The 21,856-nt window shown below is 34.7% G+C and overlaps 1 protein-coding gene across 1 annotated transcript; it reads left to right on the forward strand.

The window, feature by feature from the left end:
- Nucleotides 1-6,753: 6,753 nt before the first annotated feature.
- On the forward strand, nt 6,754-11,673 carry LOC140881460 (histone acetyltransferase of the MYST family 1-like). Its single transcript, XM_073286791.1, has 9 exons — nt 6,754-7,134; nt 7,538-7,626; nt 7,803-7,862; nt 8,322-8,531; nt 8,784-8,852; nt 9,700-9,861; nt 10,313-10,406; nt 10,691-10,833; nt 11,330-11,673. The coding sequence occupies exons 1-9, from the start codon at nt 6,825-6,827 to the stop codon at nt 11,531-11,533; spliced, it is 1,341 nt and encodes a 446-aa protein (XP_073142892.1). The 5' UTR covers nt 6,754-6,824; the 3' UTR covers nt 11,534-11,673.
- The last annotated feature ends 10,183 nt before the right edge of the window (nt 11,674-21,856 follow it).

Below are 21,856 nucleotides of genomic sequence, written 5' to 3' on the forward strand. Positions count from 1 at the left end.
TAGGAGATCCGAGAGGACTTCTAGACCTCCTATTCGATATGGTCTTCTTCTTGAAGGGGATCAAAGTGAACCCGACATTGGATGTGATCCAAGAAACTTCAAGGAAGCAATTTCTGATGCGGATTCGAATTTATGGCTTGACGCTATGCAGTCAGAAATATACTCGATGCATACAAACCAAGTTTGGTCTTTAGTAGATCCTCCCGATGGAATTGTTCCAATAGGGTGTAAATGGATCTACAAGAGAAAACTTGGGCCTGATGGCAAGGTACTAACCTACAAGGCATGATTGGTAGCAAAAGGTTATACTCAAAGATAAGAAGTTGACTATGATGAAACCTTTTCACCAGTCGTAATGTTCAAGTCCATAAGAATCCTTATTGCCATAGCAGCATGGTATGACTATGAGATATGGCAAATGGATGTGAAGACTGAATTTCTTAATGGAAACATTAAGGAAAAAATCTATATGATGCAGCCCGAGGGATTCACATCCATGGGAAGCGAGCATAAGGTATGCAAGTTTCAGAGATCAATTTATGGTCTCAAACAAGCATCAAGAAGTTGGAACCAGAAATTTGATGAAACAATAAAGGACTTTGGTTTCATCAAAAACCCGGAGGAACCGTGCGTGTACAAGAAAGTAGTTAAGGATGCGGTGACGTTCTTAGTGCTTTATGTTGATGACATCCTACTCATTGAGAATGACGTAGGGATGTTGCAGTCAACAAAGATATGGTTATCAGGTAGATTCTCGATGAAGAATTTGGGTGAGGCCTCCTATATTCTAGGGATACAGATCTATAGAGATAGATATAAGAGAATAATAGGACTCACTCAAACAACCTACATCGACACCATATTGAAAAGGTTTTCTATGGAGGAGTCCAAGAGAGGATATCTACCTATGTGTCATGGAGTTTTTTTATCCAAGTCTATGTGTCCCAAAACTGACGAAGAGATAGAGAAAATGACACACATACCATATGCGTCAGCCATAGGTAGTATTATGTATGAGATGATATCTACCAGACCGGATGTAGCCTTTGCTCTGAGTGTCACGAGCAGATATCAGGCCAATCCCGGTCAAATGCATTGGAAAGCCGTGAAGGATATTATTAAGTACTTGAGAAGGACTAAGAATATATTCATGATTTATGGAGGAAGAGAATTGAAATTGGAAGGTTATACCGACTCTAGCTTCCAAAGCGACGTGGATGACTCGAAGTCAACCTCTGGATTTGTATTCATGCTCAATGACGGTGCTGTCTCTTGGAAGAGTTCCAAGCAGGACACCACAACGGATTCCACCACTGAGGCAGAATACATTGCAGCATCAGTTGCTGCTAAAGAGGCCGTTTGGATGAGGAATTTCGTCCAAGAGTTGGGTTTAATTCTTGAAGCTGTTGGTCCAGTTCCGGTGTAATGCGACAACACTGGTGTCGTTGCTCAGGCAAAGGAACCAAGGTCTCATCAAAGATCCAAACACGTACTGAGGAAATACCACATCATCCGGGAGATTGTGGAAAGAGGAGACATCACTGTCGAGAGAGTGGCCTCTATAGACAATATCGCTGATCCACTTACTAAGCCCTTGCCATGACCATTGTTTGACAAACATCGCGAAGCAATGGGATTACGTAGTATGACTAGTTGGCTTTAGGGCAAGTGGGAGATTGAAAGAGTGGGTGCCCGGTTAGCCAAATTGTGGCTAAGGGCTTTTATGACTTTATGTATAAACAATCTTTGTTTAATATAATTTACATTAATTAATGGCATTTTCTTTGTCTTTCTTCATATTGTTATATTGTGATATACTATTGTTGTTTTGATAAAGACCTTGAATGTACTATAGTGTAAGTAAGATGAGATAGTGAATAAAGAGAGATCACTATTATGAAATACATCTTATAGTCACTGTATATTCTAAACAGTTCCTAGTCAATTGAGCCGTCCGCTAATAAGGATAAGGATCGCTCGAGATTGAGACTAGCATTTGTGATGCCAAGTACCACGTTTCATTGGTAATGAACATGGAGATGTTCAAAGCATGCAAATGGATATTCATATGATGAATGATCGAACTACCCTATTCGGACTTTCCAAGTGGTTATTATTATTTGAGTGGATAAGTCCGCGGTTTTGGTTGTACACCATTAGTCCTTACTACTTGAAACATTATTGAGACTCTATATGCTAGTACTGTACTTTGACTCGTTTACCGACTCTATTGGGGTCATCAGGTGTCGGGATTGGGTACAGTTACAACACATATAGGAGTCGATGCTTTGTTGTCAAGGATTCACCACATACTTGCGAGTGTGGATATCCTATGCGATCTGAGGAGATATTAGTGTGACGAATTTCTGGCCAGAGTACATGATGTGTTTTAGGTTACTCGGTTTTCCTAGTAACACATGCGATGTCACTATTTGATCTCCAAGATGTAATGCATAGTTATCGAATCTCGAACGACTCTCAATGCACCAATGGTTGTTGATTCGATCGGGATATATGGATGAAGGGACCGTACTGTACGCTAACCAAAATCTACTGGTTCTTGCAGGCACTATCAGTGATACCTAGGGAATCATGGGGCGATGTTGCTAGACGCTCTTACCATGATTCGTTGGGCAAGTCGGAAATCGTTGTTCCGAGTCACAAGGAGTTGTGAGCTCACGGCTAGCTGTATCCCTGAACCATTGAGGGTCACACAAGTAATGGATTACTAAACCCCGTTGAGATAGTTAAATTTAAAGAGTTCAATTTAATGAAAGAGAAGTTGGACTTCTTAACTAAAGGGAGTGGAATTTCCTAAAATGACATAGGGATGAACATTTTTGGAAATTACTGAATTCGGATTCAGAAAAATTATCTTGACTTTAAAAGGTGCAGAAATGGTTTCTGTGCACATTGGTGAAATCGGTTTATCAATCGGAGTCATGATGAATTTTATATTAATTTCTATAATAACAGGTTTGGCTTATTGGGCTTAAGTTATGAATTGTGGGCCCTAAGCAGTTAGAGTCTTAATACAATTATAAATTAATCTAGTCTAGAAATTATCTATAAATACATGTGTAGTGTTCGAAAATCATAAGCTTTCAGTCTTGCAATTTTCGAATTAGACACACATATATTTTCAAGAGGAATTTTCAAAAATCCTCTGCTCCTTTTTTAGATAATTCAGTCTGTAATTTTTGTGAAAAATTACATTCTGAATTGACAGATCAAATCTGTTTATTCTCTTCGATAAACATCTGATTGATTTCTAGTGCAATCAATCAGAGGGTTTTAGTTTTCTATTAGTGGACTTAATTTCGGAGGTTGATCGTGATAGTCATCGGTTCCCGGGATTTACAAGAAGAGCAGATTAAATTCTGTTGGAGTCCATAATCAAGCCTTTGCTTGAATAGGTAAAATATTTAACTGTGTTTATTATTTTACTTGCAACAATTTTAATCGTTAGGATTTGATACCCATGATATGGAATCGTTCCATATCGAAAAATAAAATTTTTAAACTTCCGCTGCTCCGGGTATCACATCTGTTGATCAGAGAACGCATGTTCCAACACCTCTCTTAGGAATGTAAACGAGCCGAGCCGAGCTTTTGAATGTTCAAGCTTAGTTCATTTATAAACGAGCCGAGCCCGAGCTTATTTAACGAATATATTCATGGCTCACGAGCTTATTCGAGCTTTTATCGAACCTAAACGAGCTTAATATATTTAACTTATAAATTTAAATATTCATTAAATTAATTAAAAACTAAATTATATATTTGAAAAAAATATAATAATATTATTAAAATTTGTAATTTTATTCTAATAAATTAATTTTTAAAAAATTTTCAATATTTTTCATAAGTAAAGTGTAAATTTATAAATTAAATATCAATACTATTATTTTTTCGTCTAAAAGATGACTTACGAGATTGTTAACAAGCCTGTTAACGAGCATGTTCACGAGCTAACGAGCCGAATATTGTAAAGCTCGAGCTTGGTTCGTTTGCCTTAACGAGCCTTATTAAACGAGCTCGAACGAGATTTTAACGAGCCGAAACCCGAACAGTTCGCGAACTGTTCGTCTCATTTACATCCCTAGCCTCTCTATATTTCTGAGTGTGTGGGTCATTTTATAGCCATCCTAGGCTCGCTCCGGGAGTTGGCAAGGTGCTCTGGGGTTGCGGCGGAGAAGTGCAAAAGTTCTGGAGCAGTCGTCATCAGCGGGCTGACCACGGAGGAAAGTATTCCTAAGTTCCCTATAAATAGTTAGGGAGTATGCAATAGCTTAGTTAAGACTTTTAGAATAAGGTTATAATGCATGAGTACTTTGCATTGTAGTACAGACGATAGGCTTGGACATAGAGCTGGTTTAGCTTGCCTAAGTATATGAGGTATGGAAGTATTATTCGAGATATCCAGATTGAGTATGCATGTATTATGTGTTTGCATGTATTATGTGATTACATTATTTATACGCCTTTATATACATCATGTCATGACTGTATGTTGCATACATGAGCATATTGAGTCTTTATCTTAGAGATATCCTGTAGTAGGACGCTCACCCTACGAGTTTGTGGATGGTTGGATACATAAGTCCTGTGTCAGGTCACCGTATGGTTGGACACTTGTAATAGTATCAGGTCACCATTATCCATTGGATATATGAGCCACCTCCTGAGGTGACGGCGCAGCGTACTATATATCCTGGGCCCGGTCTATGAGCTTATTTTTTACCTGAGTGTCTTGGTACCTAGTTCATTTGCATACATGCACATATAATAGTGTATACTCATACTCTCGTACTGAGCGTTTAATGCTCATGTCCCGTACTTTGTTGTGTCTGGACACCCTATTCTATGGGTCAGGTCTGCGGTTGGATGAGGCGGGTGGTTCCAGGAGAACTTAGGCGATTGATGACCAACAAGGATATTTTGTCTAAGTTTTTGATTTTAATGTACTTGGGATAATACATTTGGATATTTGATATGGTTGTATAACAAATATTTAATTGCTGTTTATGGTTTCCGCTGTTAATTTCTGATTAGTATTTTATTAAGTTAAATGCATTCTTAAGTTTCTGATTAGTAGGTAATCACGGAGCGGGTCACTACAAGCCTCTTTCGGTTGTTTTTGCGGAATTAGAGGCAATAAAAGAGGGCTTGAGATTAGCTCACATCAGAGGACTACAAATTCATCATACTTCTTCAGATTCACTCTTAGCGGTGCAAGGAGTCATTAGCTCAGAGATGGACTTTAGTTACACTGTGTCCTTCGCCGGAGAAATTTGAAATATATTGGATCAGTGTCCGGGAACCAAGTTAACTCATATTTGGAGAACGGCAAACGTGGTGGCACATTCTATGGTTTTATTTTTTTTTTTGCTATTTCTTCCCCTTCACCGATTGTTTGGGAACAGAGAAATTTTTCTTCTTGGTTGGTAGAGCTTGTATCAAATGATTTGAGTTTGGAATAATACTATTGTCATGCCCCGGGCCCAGGCCCGTGCCTGCGCGACTGCACAATGAGCCCCTATAGCAACTACTTTGTATTCGTCCTCATTTTACGAAAATGATTAACCCAAGTTGCTATAGAAGTCCATTATAGCCCAATATAAACTCATTTTAAATCCTTCATTTTTTCCCATGTGGGACTGGGTATCACAATTACCCCTCCTTCAGAACGCGACGTCCTCGTCGCGACCTACCTTCGATCCACCAGCATCTGGAATCTAGAAGTGGCTCATACGGGTTCAAGAGGTGGCTCCCGTCATGTAGCACTTTGTCCCGCAGGTTCAAGAGGTGGCTCCCACGCACGTAGAACTTTGTCCCACATAGCACTTATTTCCCGGGGTTTGCCGACTTGTGACCGTCTCTGATACCATTCAATCACGCCCCGGGCCCAGGTCCGTGTCTGCGCGACTGCACAATGAGCCCCTATAGCAACTACTTCGTATTCGTCCTCGCTTTACGAAAATGATTAACCCAAGTTGTTATAGAAGTCCATTGTAGCCAATTATAAACTCATTTTAAATCCTTAATTTTTGTCATGTGGGACAGGGTATCACAACTATTGCTCGCTTTACCTGTAAAAAAAAATGGCTCCACAGATTCGATGGCGTAGCCCTCTACGTATGGATTTTGATGCGACGGTTAATGACAGGTCTGAAATTACTCAATCGGTGGAGCTGGCCGTGACCACGAGGGAATCTATTGTTGGCCTTTGGAAAAAAGATTGGAAAGCCCATGTCAGTCACATTTGCGGAGCTCAGGGGTTAAGATTGGCACAGAACCATGGTTTGGAGATATATGAAGTACATACTGATTTTTTTCTGGTGATGCAAGCAGTCGCCAACTTAGGGGAGAATTTTGGCTACATCGGAGCTATCGTCTGTTGAAGTTAAACATCTTATTGAAAGCCGACCGAGAACAAAGATAGCACTTAGTCGAATAACGGCTAAGAATTTTTGTTGGTTGGTAACTCTTGTACCAGAGAACATTTTTCAATTGCAATAGAAGTACAAGCCATTACCATTTTTAAAAAAATAACGTGCTATTTAGTAGATAGGAAAAAATTTAAATCATTAAGATCGAAGGGACTTTTGTGTAAATATTATAAACCTAAGGGATTAGTTAGAAATTCGAATTATTAGAAACTATTATTATTAGAAATTAGAAATAGAAATATAGATATAGAAAAAGAAATTAGAAATAGAAATATGGAAATAGAAATAGAAATAGAATAAAATATCGAATCTGAAACAGTAACCGATCCACTTCCTCGAATCGAAATCAAATTTATTTGGTGCACAGAAACGATGGTTTCGGTGACTCTAAATGCACCGGTAAACGGCGGGACCGGCAGCGCCGCTTCCTCCGACAAGGGGTCTGATATCGCAGAAGGAGCAGCAATTCGTCCGCCACACGCCGCGGCAGATTACAGCGGGTCTCATCCTGGGAACGACTCGTATCGGAAGAGGAAAATGACGATGATGCCCTTGGAGGTGGGCACTCGCGTCAATTGCCGTTGGCGTGACGGAAAGTACCATCCCGTGAAGGTCATCGAACGTCGCAAACTTCCTGGTGGCGATCCCAACGATTATGAGTACTACGTCCACTACACCGAATGTGAGAAGTAGTTTGTTTAATTCTTGCTATTTCCTATTTGTTCTAATTTTTTAAAAACAGGGTTTAGATTTGGGGTTAAATGTTGGTCTGGCACGTTTTGTGTTCAACTAAATATGTGCATCCTTATTGAATCCATTTTCTTCTTTTGTTTTAAAGAAAAGTGCATCAAAACAATGATTATATGGTAATTGGTAACCAGTGTTATTTTGTAATTTAATGTTCATTTCGTTATTTTTCTCTACATGTCAAAATATGATTGGAATTTAAGCTAGTAGGAAAATGCAACAAAAAATCCTCAATAGAAAGAGTCAAAATGCTTAGCTTGTTATCTGAGTGCGATGGGGTTTTTTTGTGATTCATTTGTTATATGACGGCACTTATTGGAATTTCCATGGGCTGACAGTTAACCGTAGACTTGACGAGTGGGTGAAGCGTGAACACCTTGATCTTGATTCTGTGGAAACTGATGTGGATGAAAAGGTTGAGGACAAGGTATTGTTTTTAGTTTCCTGCATTGTCTTCTCTGAGGTTCTGCCACTTCTTTCTGATTACCGAAACATGTATTTTCTCAGTCAAGTTTAATTGCTTTTACAGTATGTAATGTTTTATGTTTTAGATATTTTTCCATCCTTTTATATTAGGTATATTCTCACATTTGACAATTTCAGGTGACAAGCTTGAAAATGACTCGCCATCAAAAACGGAAGATTGACGAGACCCATGTGGAGGTGCTACTTGTTTATGATTCTGAAGCAATTAATTCATATATAATTTGTTGTGGACATTTCATGCACGAGGCTTTTAGCTTTTGTTCTGGATACAAAAAAGGATGATGTATTTTTTGCATGTGGATGGGACAAACATTATATTATACTCCATGAGCATCACCATGATCAAAATTTGATGCATCTACACCTCTTTTGTTTACTCATATGGAAGTAGAGGTAAACAATACATATCTGAAGTTAGAACCAAATGGCTTAGCCTATAAGTAAGCAATGCCTTGTAGTCTGAATTTAGAAAATCACAATTTTGATGAAGTGGGTCCAAAATTACTTTTTATATTAGTTTTAAGCGTTATACATGGAGTCACACCGTTTAAAAGTGTGCAACGTAATATTTAGTCTAGAACACATACAAATGAAACTGTATGGATGATCACGAGGTGGTGTTTGAAAAAATTGCAGGGCCATGAGGAGCTTGATGCTGCTAGCTTGCGTGAACATGAAGAATTCACTAAAGTAAAAAATATTGCGACAATTGAGCTTGGGAGATATGAGATTGAGACTTGGTATTTCTCCCCCTTTCCACCAGAATACAATGACTGTAACAAGTTGTACTTTTGCGAGTTTTGCCTTAATTTCATGAAGCGCAAAGAACAACTTCAAAGGCATATGGTGAGCATTGACGTGCTTTCAGTTTGATTTTAGTAGCATTTGGTGATCAAAATTCTTTGGCTATTTGTACTTATCTATGCCATTATAATGTTACTTTTGCATCAATGTCAGTCAAGTTTGTTGAGTTTTCAAGTGTGCACTTTCTCTAAGTACTGTTTATTCATAATTTCATTCGTTTTACTATCATATGCTCGTTTTAATTGAACTTCAGCTGAGATTCCCATTGTTTACCTTGTTCCCTTTCACTTGTAGAGGAAATGTGACCTCAAGCATCCCCCAGGTGATGAGATATATCGAGATACTACCTTGTCTATGTTTGAGGTGAGAGAATATATTCTTCACCTTTTATTTTGGAAATATATAGTGCTTTCATTGGTAACATTATATCTCTTCCAGATTAATAGCTTACCCATCATTTTCTTGCTCTAACTATGAATTTTTCATTCGCATGATCTCTCAATTTATCTTTCACAGATGTTCTGGAGCATACATGATTAAGTTACTCCAATAGCCTCCTCCCTTTTTTATGTTTGAAATAGTCACTATTTCAAGCAGATGAAGCTTTGGCTTACACTCTCATACCAAATAAACATCACTATGCAAGTCATTAAATATTATGGAAAAATTGTTCTGATCAGTCTCGAGTATTTCTGCTAAAGTGCTAACGAACAAAAATGCTGAAACCAAAAGAAATACCCCAGCCCTTGGATATGAAATTTTCATCTGGCAGCTCTCTTATCATAACTACGACCAGCAAGCATTGGGTGGTTGTTTGGGTCCGCTTTCTGTTCACCCTTCTCCTCCAAATGACTATAGAGTGATGAATTTTGATGTTTCTGGAAATATTTTCCCACATGTTTTCAGGCTGATCAAAATCTCGTGGGAACCAAGGGAGTTTTTTTTTTTTTTTTTTGGTTTGCTAACTGCCAGATTTTGTATTTTTGGATTTTAATTCCCCCAAACTGTTTTGCCACGAGCTCTTAAATATCAGAATGAGATGCACCTTAGTTTTTATGTCAAATCTCTTTTTTGTTTGCACTCAGATGCTTTATTGGGTCACATTTTCTTGCTTTATGTGTTACTTTCTAGCTGCCATTGACTATCAATAATCTTGTTAAGAGCAGTTAGATAAGAAATTTTTATCTAAATTTGAAGTACGCTGAAACAGGTTGATGGCAAAAAGAACAAGGTTTATGGGCAGAATCTTTGCTATCTTGCTAAATTGTTTCTGGATCACAAGACCCTTTACTATGACGTGGATCTGTTTCTTTTCTATGTTCTGTGTGAATGTGATGATCGAGGATGCCACATGGTCGGATACTTCTCCAAGGTATTTGTATCATCGAGGAGTTCACCTGATTGTCCTTGCCTTCTGTTAGTTTGGATCAAATTATGAATATTTTTTGGAAATGAAGTTTCAAATATACGATTCACTTTCTTGATGCTGAGTGTTAAAATCATGACATCTTGACATGTGTAATCTACCATAAATTGGCTTCTCAACTACTTGATTATCGTGACTTGCGTAGCATTCAAATGTCTCGATCAGTTTGCATGCCAGTTTTACATTGATGAATAAGAAATAGGATTTAAATTTGATCTATTAAGCTATATCACTGTCTGGGTATGATTTTGCAATATCTTTGTCTACTTTTCACAAAGAACAAGGAGCGTGGAATAATTTATTATATAGATGTGATACATCATGGGCTGAAGGTCTTGCATTTTATGAAAGATTCCAGAATCGTAGTTTTCTGACATTTCTCTCTTTGTATGTGAAGGAGAAGCATTCCGAGGAATCGTACAACTTGGCCTGCATTCTTACTCTTCCTCCTTATCAAAGAAAAGGCTACGGAAAATTTCTGATTGCATTTTGTAAGCTCAGCATTTGCCTTGCTTTTGTTAAGGACATACCGTAAATTTCTATTGTTGATGCTATGGATGAAAGTTAGACATTGTAATTTTGGCTGCTTTAGAAGTTGTCTATCTCAGTGGTGTGGAGGGGGCTAGCTGGTTTCACTTGGGTAGATTGGTTTGCTTTGGGAATGTTGATGGTCTTGTAGATACGAAGATTGAGAGAATAAGATCATTTCATTCTCTTCACACAAATTAGCTAAGTTTTTAAAAGGTGTTTTATGTTTTTCTTCTCCATTTTGTAGCATATGAACTTTCAAAGAAGGAAAATAAAGTCGGAACACCAGAAAGACCTCTCTCAGACCTGGGACTATTGAGTTATCGAGGGTACTGGACACGTGTTCTCCTAGACATACTGAAAAAACATAAGGGAAATATCTCCATTAAGGTTTGCATCATCTGATTCATCTCCATTTACATGGCACTGGTTGTTTGCAGTTGAAGAGTGTTTTTAATTTAGTCTACTCAGTAGAGTTTAAAATGAGAGGCTAAAATGAAAAGTTTCTAACGTCAGATGTTATTGATGTGTGGGTTTTGCTTATGCTCTCGCCTAGTAAGAAGTTTGTGCACTGCATCAATTGGAAGACAGTCTCGCTATTTTTGTGCATAATTAAACTGTTTACTGGAACCTTTGACTCTGCATATGTAGAACAGTTAAATAAACGTGAAGCATTAAAAGGGGAAATAGGAAATAAAATGTAAAATAGTGAATGAGGAAAGAAGCAGGAAATATCATTCAAATATTTTACCGTGGCCCTATCATTGAGGGCTTCTGGCTGTTCGCAACCAAATACCGCGTGAAAAATGGCCAACTTGTATTGGCCTTATCATCTCTTTTACTATGGCACCACTTTTCGGTTTGATTCCTTGCTGATTGCCTTCAGGAGCTCAGTGATATGACAGCTATCAAGGCCGAAGACATATTGTCTACTCTTCAGAACTTAGAGTTAATCCAATACAGGAAGGGACAACACGTTATATGTGCGGATCCTAAGGTCTTGGACCGGCACCTCAAAGCTGCGGGACGTGGCGGTCTCGACGTTGACGTTTGTAAATTGATATGGACGCCTTACAAAGAGCAGAGCTGAATTTTTAGTGTTATCTCAGGTTCTTCTCTTTCTCGCCTTACAAACTCGACAATTCTCTGTTCTGTATATAGTGTTTGCAAGCATGTAATGTAATGTAGGACACTAATCACCTCTTGCGTATGAGATATTTCTTACAATTATATGATTCTGCTAACATAATTTAGTAAGGTAGTGTTTGCAAACTCTAAAAATAAGTGATTATGGAGGTTCTCTTTAGCAAATTTGTTAAGAGAATCTACATAATCACTTATTTTTAGAAGTTGCAAACACTACCTAAGTATTATGATCATTGTAAAATGTTGCTTATTATTTTCCGCAATTTGTCGATCACTTGATTGAGACACTTGTTTTGGTTTCGATCCGATCGAGCTTGAGTGAACAATTCAAGTTGGATTCGAAATGCCTCTAAAACTCTGGGCAATGCTCGAACCACAGTAACTCGTTTAGTTCTTATATTTTTGTCATGATCAAATGTAAGACATTACATGTTCGAAATGGGTTATTAATTGTTAGAAGTTCTAATTAGCTTGGAATAATTTTGATTTTGCTCGAGGTCAGTTTGAATTTTGTAATTTCGAATATAAAACAAAGCCGCTATTAATAATATAGTTTGTACAATTGAATTGTTGATTTTTTCAAATTATTCTCAATATAGATATGTCACAGAGTGAATTTTCCTATAAATTTTCCCTTTACTCAAGTACATTAAGAAAAATGCTGCTATTATCTGTACTTACTAATATTATATTATTATGTTATAAAGCATTGGATCTATGGAGCAATTATTCTCGTTGTAACATTATTATTTTTCAAAATTATTTAAATTATTTAAATATTTTTTAAATCTAGATCTATACTTATAAATTTAAAATAATTATATCACTTTTAATTAAAAAAATAGTGTTGAAATTATTTTATTATTTTGAGAATGACAAAAATTATCATGTTTAAATAATCATTTCATCTGTGAAAGCATGCAATGAGTGCAAAAGGGCATTAATGCAAATTAAAAATTATTTCTGTAGTTATTTTGGTACATTCAAAATGATGCAATAAAATTGTAAAATGGAAAAATCGTGATTTATATTTTATATGTTCTTTTCTTCACAAAGTTTGGTTATCACTGTCGGTAAAATTGGGTTAATTTTGCATTTCTTAAATCTTTTTGTTGCAAGATAATGTATTGTTAAGTGATTGATTTAGTACAAAAGTTGTATAAAAATGAATCTTTCTAAGATCAATAATGATATTGTTCAAAATAGTATTATTGAAGAATATGATATTCCGAATAATTTGGATTTATTGAATAAATTGACTATTCCTAAAGTAGAACCTAAACTGATTTACAAATTAGGAACTTTTGAGAGATTATGATTGAAACAAGTAGTAAAAACTACTGAAGAGTCTATTCCTCTTCACAGAAATGAGATGGTAATCGGTTTATTAAACAAAAAAGATATTTTACCTTTTCAAAAAACTCATAAATTTTTACATATTGGTTTAGTGCAAATTGCTTTTAAACCTCTTACTTTAGAAGGTCTACCAGAAAGCTTTTTAGCAGCTTTACGTGATGGTAGAAATTTGAACTGGAAACAATCCCTTATGGGAATTATTCAGTCTAGTCTAGCTCATGGACCAGTTTACTTTGATGTTTATCCAAATCTTTCTTTATCTTTATCTGATATAAATATTCTCGATGCTTTAACTTTAAATGTTAAAACCCATGGTTATAATTATATTCCTGGAACAGAAGTTATATGTATATGTTATAGAATATATTTTAAACCTTTATTTACTTTAAATCCCATGTGTAAAAGAGTAGATAAAGATTTGAATGAAACAATTCTAATAGAAACCAATTTTAGTAGATCTAAAATTAATACTCGTAGATCTATCAAATGGGAAGAAATTATATTTCCTGAAAATTGGATAATTGAACAAGCTGTTCCTAGAAATCCTATTATAAATAGTGATTTACAAAATATTGTTCAGAATAATGAAGGATCTGTAGAAATACAGTTTCATAAAGAACAAAGAAGATTATTACCTTCTTCTGCTAGATCTCTTGCTAGATCTAGATCTATGTATTCTCATATTTCTTCTATAGATTATATGATTGATATACCTCAATCATCAAGAGCATCTACTTCTCAAATAAGAGAAGACAGTGGATCTCAATCCTCTAAAGAGGATGTAGTTGATGAATTAAGCATCAACAAGAATAATATTGTTTATGGTATTTATAATGTTCAAAACATTAGAGAAACTGATATGATATCAGAAATGAGTTTTATATGATTTTTATGGATAATACGCCCAAACTTGATTTTTCTAAAGGATCTTTTGCTAGGCAAAAGATTAATTATGAATTTTATCTTTCAAAATGGAATCTTTTCAGAAAATGGTATTTTCAAAGTTTTTCTGAAAAAGAATATGATATAATAAGATATAAATTTTATTCCTTTTGTGAAAAACATAATAAATTGATTCTTTTTGTCCTTTGGTTTATTAGAACTTACGTGATTGATTATATCAATGTTATTGAAAGAACTTATAAACTTTCTTCTGGTTCTATACAGAAATCTTTGTACCCTCCTCAACTACCTTTTCAAATTGAAAAGAATAATAAAATCTTAAGTTTTGTTTCTTTCTCTAAATTATTTGAGAATGACACTTTACAGGTTACTATTAAACATATTAACCAAATTTTGGAAAAACAGAATTACACTAATTTATATTTGAATATTTTAGGAGAAGAAATTACTTCTTTACATAATAAAGTCGAAATGATTATTTTTGCTATTAATCAGATTAAACCAGATGTTCATATACAGCAGAAGGAAGAGACCAATATTGTCTCCATAGCTTCTTCTTCTATTCAGACACCTCCTGAAATCAAAGATTTCAAATTAAAATCTTCCATGTCTGAATTAGAAAAATTTATAGAAGAAAAATTAAAAAATTTCAATGTTTCTACTCTAGATGGTAAAATTGATAATGATTCTGACAATGAGATTAATAAATTGAAATGGGCTGATAGACCTACTCATAATAAATATTATTATAGTAGACCTACTCCTATAGATGTTCTTAATGAAGAACAAGAATATATTATTTCTAATAATTATAATGGTAAAAGCATTTATGAATGGAATATTGATGGTTTTGCAGACAAGCATATTTATAATATTGCTCATCGTATGCTTATGTATAGTACTGTTTGTAAGAATAATGGTAATACTGACAAGAATATTGCTAAGATGCTTACAGCAGGTTTTACTGGCCAACTTAAAGGTTGGTGGGATAATTATTTAGCTCAAACTCAAAGAGATGAAATTTTAGGAACTATTAAAATTGAGAATAATATTCCTACTGAGCATGCAGTTTATACTTTAATCATGACTATGATTGAGCATTTTACAGGAAGATTTACTGATAATAGTGAGAATATTTGTATTTTGTTTAGTAATTTACGTTGCAAAACTCTCACTGATTTTAGATGGTATAAATATATTTTTCTATCTAAATGTTATACAAGAAGGTCTTATACCTACCAAATATTTTCATAAGACCACTCATTCTTTATCTTATGCAGGTGGAGAACCTCTTGATATAAATTATAAATTACCTAAAGCTTATATTTGTAAGGACAAAAAGTGCATCGCTACAAGTTTTTTACTTGCTAAAAATATTTCTAGCCAACTTATACTTGGTCTTCCTTTTATTTATAAAATTTATCCTTTAACTCATATAGATGACAAAGAAATTACAGGTACCTTTGAAGGAAAACCTATTTCTTTCCCGTTTATTACAAAACCTATTAACCAGTGGCGTACCCAAAATTTTCAGGAGGGGCAAATTCAATAAATTAAAAAATTATTACAACACAAAGTATATAATAAAAAGTCATATATTAACTTCATATGTTTTTACAATAACACACATCATAGTTTGAAAATGTTGAATAATAGTTTCAATATCAACTGTATCAAAAACATCACGCTCAATATATGGTATCAAACCATCATCTAACACATCATCTCCCAACCGATAACGAGGTGATATTTTGATTATTTTTATTGTTGAAAATATTATCTACGGTAGCAGTTGCAACAAGTAATATAACACTATTAACTTTAAAAGTAAATATATCAAATGATTTAATCTATTTTTATTCGATTGGAACATCATTTTAGCATGCTCGCTAATCCCCGCAGCCTTAGAGAACTGATTGTTACTTCGCATGTCAAAAATAAAGCTATGAAATTGATACTCAAGATGCATTAAATCCATCAAGAAGAAATCAGGTGGATAAAATTGAGTAAACTGAATCAAATTTCCCATGTCACATTCAAGCATAAAAGGAATTTCTTTTTTCAAAAACAAATATGAGTCAATACAAAACATACTGTAAAATCTATTATAGTTTAAAATATATTTATTTTTATCTTATTCATCAAAGAGCATATCTTAATCAATATAAAATTAAATCAACATTCTAAAATATATTATATATATAATAGTAATTTTAAAAAAAAAAAATTTATAGGAGTGATTGCACAATTAAATTTATATTTAAAATATATATAATGTATATAATACTAAAATGTTTTATAATTTCAAAAAGGACGGTCACACTGACCTTTTGAAATCATGTAGGTCCCCCACTGCATACAACAAGTGAAAAAAAGGGACCATAACTGACATCCAGAAAATATCATAATTGAAAATAAAATAAAATGACAGCAGGAGCAACACATCATATTAATATGAGTAAAAGTTTTATATAATAATAATAGAAAGTTGTCAGAATTTTCTACTAGGGTTTTCTTTGGGCAATGCTTGTGAGAGTTTTTTCCTACGTTGTGTAGGGTTTCATCTTTAAACTTCACGATCGGAAGGTTTGCCTTAACGATCGTTTCATCTGGTTTGGAAACGATGGACTCCGATGAAGTCGTGAGGTTGATCGAGGAACTCAAATTATCGAAACAACCACATGACGACCCAGTCTTGACTTTTGATGGAGGAGCGTTGAAACTAGGAGAACAACATATAAGCAGTTTCTTGGTGGCCAAGGTATTCGCTAGCAAGGCAATCAATCGAGAAGTATTCGTCTCGCAAATACAATGAATACTACAGGCGAACAGACATATTGAGGTCGGTGCGATGGACGGTAACATGTTCTTGCTTGACTTAAAATCTCAGCAAGATAGAAAGAGAGCCTTGGTGGGAGGGCCATGGAATATCTTCCGAAATCTTATAATCTTCCGTGAACCGCAAGGTCTGAAAACGCCAAAAAAATTGAATTTCAATGAGATGTCAATATGGATTAAGTGCTACAACCTACCACTGATGTTCATGCATAAGGAGTTCCTTGAAAATGTTGGTAGCAGTGTTGGAATATTAGAAGAAGTTGATGCTAAGGAGAATGGTCTCGCTATGGGTCGGTATGAAAGGATACGTGTTAAAATTGATCTTACAAAACTGGTGAAACAACACATTAGACAGGGCCGATCCTAACAGTTCTTAGGCCTGAGTCCAACGTTAAAAATAGACCCTCTAAATCATAATGTGTGTTCTTATTATTTTAGATTAATAACAAATTTTTTGATTTACACAATGTGTAATGGTCAAAATATTTCTATTTTAATTGAGTAATAAGATCAAACAGTACAAAAATAATCACTATAAAATAACTCGTCTGACAGTTTAGAGCTAACACATTAATCAAATTGTTCAGTAATTTTTTTCTCAATTAGTAGTATAAACAATTCAATATTTTCTTATGACATGATTTATTGAAGAAATGTTGTGATGAACTTTAAATTTGAGAAAATTTGTTTTGCACTTACTATTCTAACAAGTATAATCAACAAGTATAAGTCGTGTGATCATTTGATAAATATACATCTATTTTTTTTCAAGTAATTTATTACATTAATTGCTGATTTTGTTTCTTTTGGAAATGAAACTTCAAGAATGTCAACTCCGAAAATAAATCATCCCCATTAATATCAGAACAATCCCTATGAGTAATAAAATATGTATTTATATTGGTTCAGTTACACTACTATATAATAAATTTAGGGAATAAAAAAAGTTTTTTGTTTATATTGGGCACGGGAAAAATAATTTATATTGAGAAAAAATTATCAAGAGACCTAAGAGTAACAAACTTCATAAATAAATTTATCAATTGACCCAAAAATAATAAAGTAGTTTATACTAGGCCGTAGGCAAAGGAAAAATAATTTCCTGGGTGATTAATGAAAAAAACCCAAGAATAATAAATTTATATTGGATCAATATACACTTTAATATAATAAATTTTTTCAAAATTATGGGCCCCGAAAAAAATGGGTCCGAGTCGGCCGACTCTTCTGCCTCCAAATAGGAACGGCCCTGACATCAGAATCTCTAATGGCCTTGAGGATGAGGAGGTAATTGTACTGTTATTATATGAAAGGTTACCAGATTTCTGTTATAATGCGGCTTTATAGGTCATTCCTTTCAGGATTGTGAAGTGGAGCCGGTGGAGAAATTGATGTAAGATCAATTGAGAACAACTTTCCTTCTCCTTTTGAAACTCGAATGATTGGTCTGTAAAATCCAGGTATTGAGAATCTTGTGGGTATTGGTGGCTCCATACCTTTGGTGTAAGATCTTTATATCGGTGATAGTCAAATTCTTCCATATCATCCAACAGGTGTATCATACTATTATCATCTCGGCAAAATAGGGGAGTACCGGTTGTGAAAGCTCCATCAATTACCCATCTTCTTGTCACTGCATCAAAACCCTCAAGAAAAAATGTAAGGAGAGAATAGTTAGAAAAATCATGATACCGGGAGATGGTTGTCAAATCCTTGAATCTCTCCCATGCTACGTAGAATGGCTCTTTGTGTTGCTGGATAAAAATTGTGAATACTTGTCGATTTGACATCTCAAAGTATTACACCATAAGAATTCTTGCAAAAACAGATTAGAAAATGGTGAATAAAATAAAAACAAAAAAATACAAATAAATTAAACGTCTTCTCCGACAACGGCGCCAAAATTTGGTAGCGCTTAGTTGTATCGCGCCCAAATTAACCCAACTCAGGTTAACTAATTAAAATGTAGTAGCGAGAGTAGGGATCATTCTCACTAGGAAAGTGAAATTTATTGTGTTCTTAAAAATACTGAAAATAAATGAAAAGAGGGTTTTTGAATTTGAATTTAACTACCACTAATTAAAAGTAATTTCAAATAAATTTTATTGACTAGCATGCAGGATTAAGAGTATGAAAAATCAATGAATTAAACAAGTCTTGGTATCGGTCGACTACGCCCTTGAAAATATTCACTCGATCATCGATTCTCTAAAAATAATTAATTCTCATTGAATATTCATCATTGGAAATTTAATTCCTATCTCACCTTAATTCTAGTTAATTAGACACAAGCGCTCTAAATTAACCCTCACAATAAATCAATCAAGATACAAGCGATCAAGCTAGATTTAAATCCAATGTAGCATTCAAACTAGTGAAATTGATTAAGCTAAACAACACAAACACAAGCGGTTGTATTTAATCTATTCAAGAGATGTTCCTACGAATTAAAAAATTCACAAGCGGAAATTATTAATCATAGTTGCTTTACAAATTAGAGGGATCAAACAATTACGGATTTCATATCTAATTTAGCTGTAGATTTTATGAAAAAATTATCAGGTGATCAAGCCAACAATCAAACATACAAGCATATCAATCAATCCCAAACAAATCTTGATACTCAAATAAAAATTAAACGATAAAAATCAAAATCTCACAAGATAAATAAACTTCAAGGATTTGTCTTCCTCTACCAAGAACTAAAACTGAGAAGAATTAAAGAAAGAAATTAAATCTAATAACAAGGAATATAAAACCTAGCCGCCAGATAGGGGTGTCAATTCGGGTGGGTCGGGTGGGTTCGGGTCGGGTCGGGTTGACGAAAATAATTTTAAAAATTTCTTCAACCCGAACCCGACACGAACCCGAATCAACCCGAAAATGCCCAACCCGAACCCGAACCCGACTAACCCGATCAACCCGAACCAACCCGAATTTTTTTTACTTTTTTAAACAAATTATTAAATAAAATTCAAAAAACACAATAATAATAATAATACTTAATTTAAAACACATAATAATAAAATCTAAACTTATATATAATTTAAATTTGAACTTTTAGTTATAAAAAATTTAAAGTATACTTAATACAAAAAATAAAAAAAAATATTTAAAAAAATAAAAATTGTACAAAATAAACATTAAATTTAGAAAATATATTATATGAATATATAATAATTTTTTTTCAAACATACAACATATAAAAATGTTGTAAATCTATCTTAATTTTATATAAAAATAATAATAATTAAAACTTTCGGGTTATTTCGGGTCAACCCGGGTTGACCCTAACCCAACCCAAACCCGATTAATTTTTTCGGGTTAGCTTTCGGGTCAACCCGATTTGACCCAAACCCAAAAACCCCCAACCCTAACCTGATATTTTTCGGGTTGGGTCGTGTCGGGTTGACGGATTGGGTTGAGTTTTGACACCCCTACCGCCAGATGTATTCTCTACTCTTCAGCCGTCCAAAAGATGATTCAAGATAGGTATTTTCGAGATGGAAATATTAAATAAAGTCTAGAATCCTCCAAAAACAAATTTCCTTTTTCAGATAAAATTTTTCGAAAATCGCATCGCTCTTCAGCCGTCCAAAAGATGATTCAAGATAGGTATTTTTAGAGATGGAAATATTAAATAAATACTAGAATCCTCCAAAAACAAATTTCCTTTTTCAGATAAAATTTCCCGAAAATCGCATCTCGCTCGATCGGTAAAAACATACAGATCGAGCGAGATATCCTCTGGTCCGCATCATTTTCCTTTCTCTTCTCCCGCTTGATCGGTAAAAAGTTACCGATTGAGCGAAACATGCCCTACTCCGCATCTTCTTCTCGCATACACATCTAGAGCAGAAGCGCTTGTCAACAGGGCTATAGCAGCGCCCTTCCCATTCAGTAGCACCCTTCAATAGCGCTATCGCGCTTGGCGCACAAAACGCTTCTCATTAGCGCTATCGCGCTTCACTCCTGTAGAGACCTTCGTTAGAGCGATAACACTTCTCAAGGGTTGTTTGTTAGAGCTGTTCGTTAATAGCTCTAACGAACAGCTCTACTTTTTCCATCTTCTTCTTTGCTTTTTTTCTTTGATTCTTTTGCACCATTTTTCTATTTTTCTATATCAAAACACAAACAATGATTAGTAATTATAAAATAAATTTAATCAATGAAAATTCTCCTAATCATACAAATTAACTCAAATAAATATAGAAAAATATAACCAAATTAAGCATGTTCTGATAACATAAATGTAGTGACCTACTTAAGCATGCAATAATTCATAATCAAACAAAATCAAAAAAAGTAAACAGCGGAAACCAAATTAAGTTATACAACCCAAAGAAAGAAATATGTAACTTAAGTTATTACAACCAAATCGAATGAAAAAAAATATTCTCATTACCAACATCCTCATAACGATAAACAAACACTGCAAAGATAAACTCCTCACTCCAACGACCTCGACACCTAGGACCTCCCAGCATCTCATGCATTATCCAACCTGAGGCATGTCCCGTTGAATAGGGTGTCCAATAATCACATAAATAAAGGACGTGAGCGAACTACGCTCGGCACGAGAGTATGAGTATACAAATATTATATGTGCATGAATGCAAGTGTACGGATTACCAAGACTCAGAGTCAAGAAAACAAGCTCAATATGATCATTCGTGAAGCATAATAACGTGAAATAATATATGCAGATAAAATCATGTCATATAAATAATGCAACACATAATACATGCATACTCAGTCAGGATATCTCGAACAGTACTTTCGTATCTTAATACTAATAGACAAGCTACACCAGCTCTATTGTCCAAGCCTATAATCAAAAAGATTAATATATCAGTAAACAATATCTAAAAGCTTTAACTAAGCTAATAGATACTCTCAAACTATTTATAGGATCTAGGGTTATACATTCGTCCGTCGTTAGCCCGTTGTTGTCGAATGCCCTGTAACTTGGGCACAACTCTGCCACGACTCCCGGACATCTCGCCAAGGCCCGCCCCTTGAAAAAGATGGCTAGAAAGCCCTTAAACCACTCAAGAACCGAGAGATATTTGTAGTGAATTAGCAAATAAAAATGAGCCTCGGATGCCCTATTTATAGGCAAAGATCGGACGATCCGATCCTGTATGCAAGGCCACGTGCCCGGAAGCTC

The sequence above is a fragment of the Henckelia pumila genome, chromosome 2 (assembly GCF_033568475.1).
Source record: "Henckelia pumila isolate YLH828 chromosome 2, ASM3356847v2, whole genome shotgun sequence".
In the NCBI taxonomy this organism is placed as follows: Eukaryota; Viridiplantae; Streptophyta; class Magnoliopsida; order Lamiales; family Gesneriaceae; genus Henckelia; species Henckelia pumila.

What these genes read in the sequence shown, in the direction of transcription:
- LOC140881460 (XM_073286791.1), top strand. Translation starts at nt 6,825, where the DNA reads ATGGTTTCGGTGACTCTAAATGCACCGGTAAACGGCGGGACCGGCAGC. An exon ending in ATGAAAAGGTTGAGGACAAG is followed by an intron (nt 7,627 to 7,802) that starts GTATTGTTTTTA and finishes TGACAATTTCAG; the next exon opens with GTGACAAGCTTGAAAATGAC. An exon ending in CTACCTTGTCTATGTTTGAG is followed by an intron (nt 8,853 to 9,699) that starts GTGAGAGAATAT and finishes ACGCTGAAACAG; the next exon opens with GTTGATGGCAAAAAGAACAA.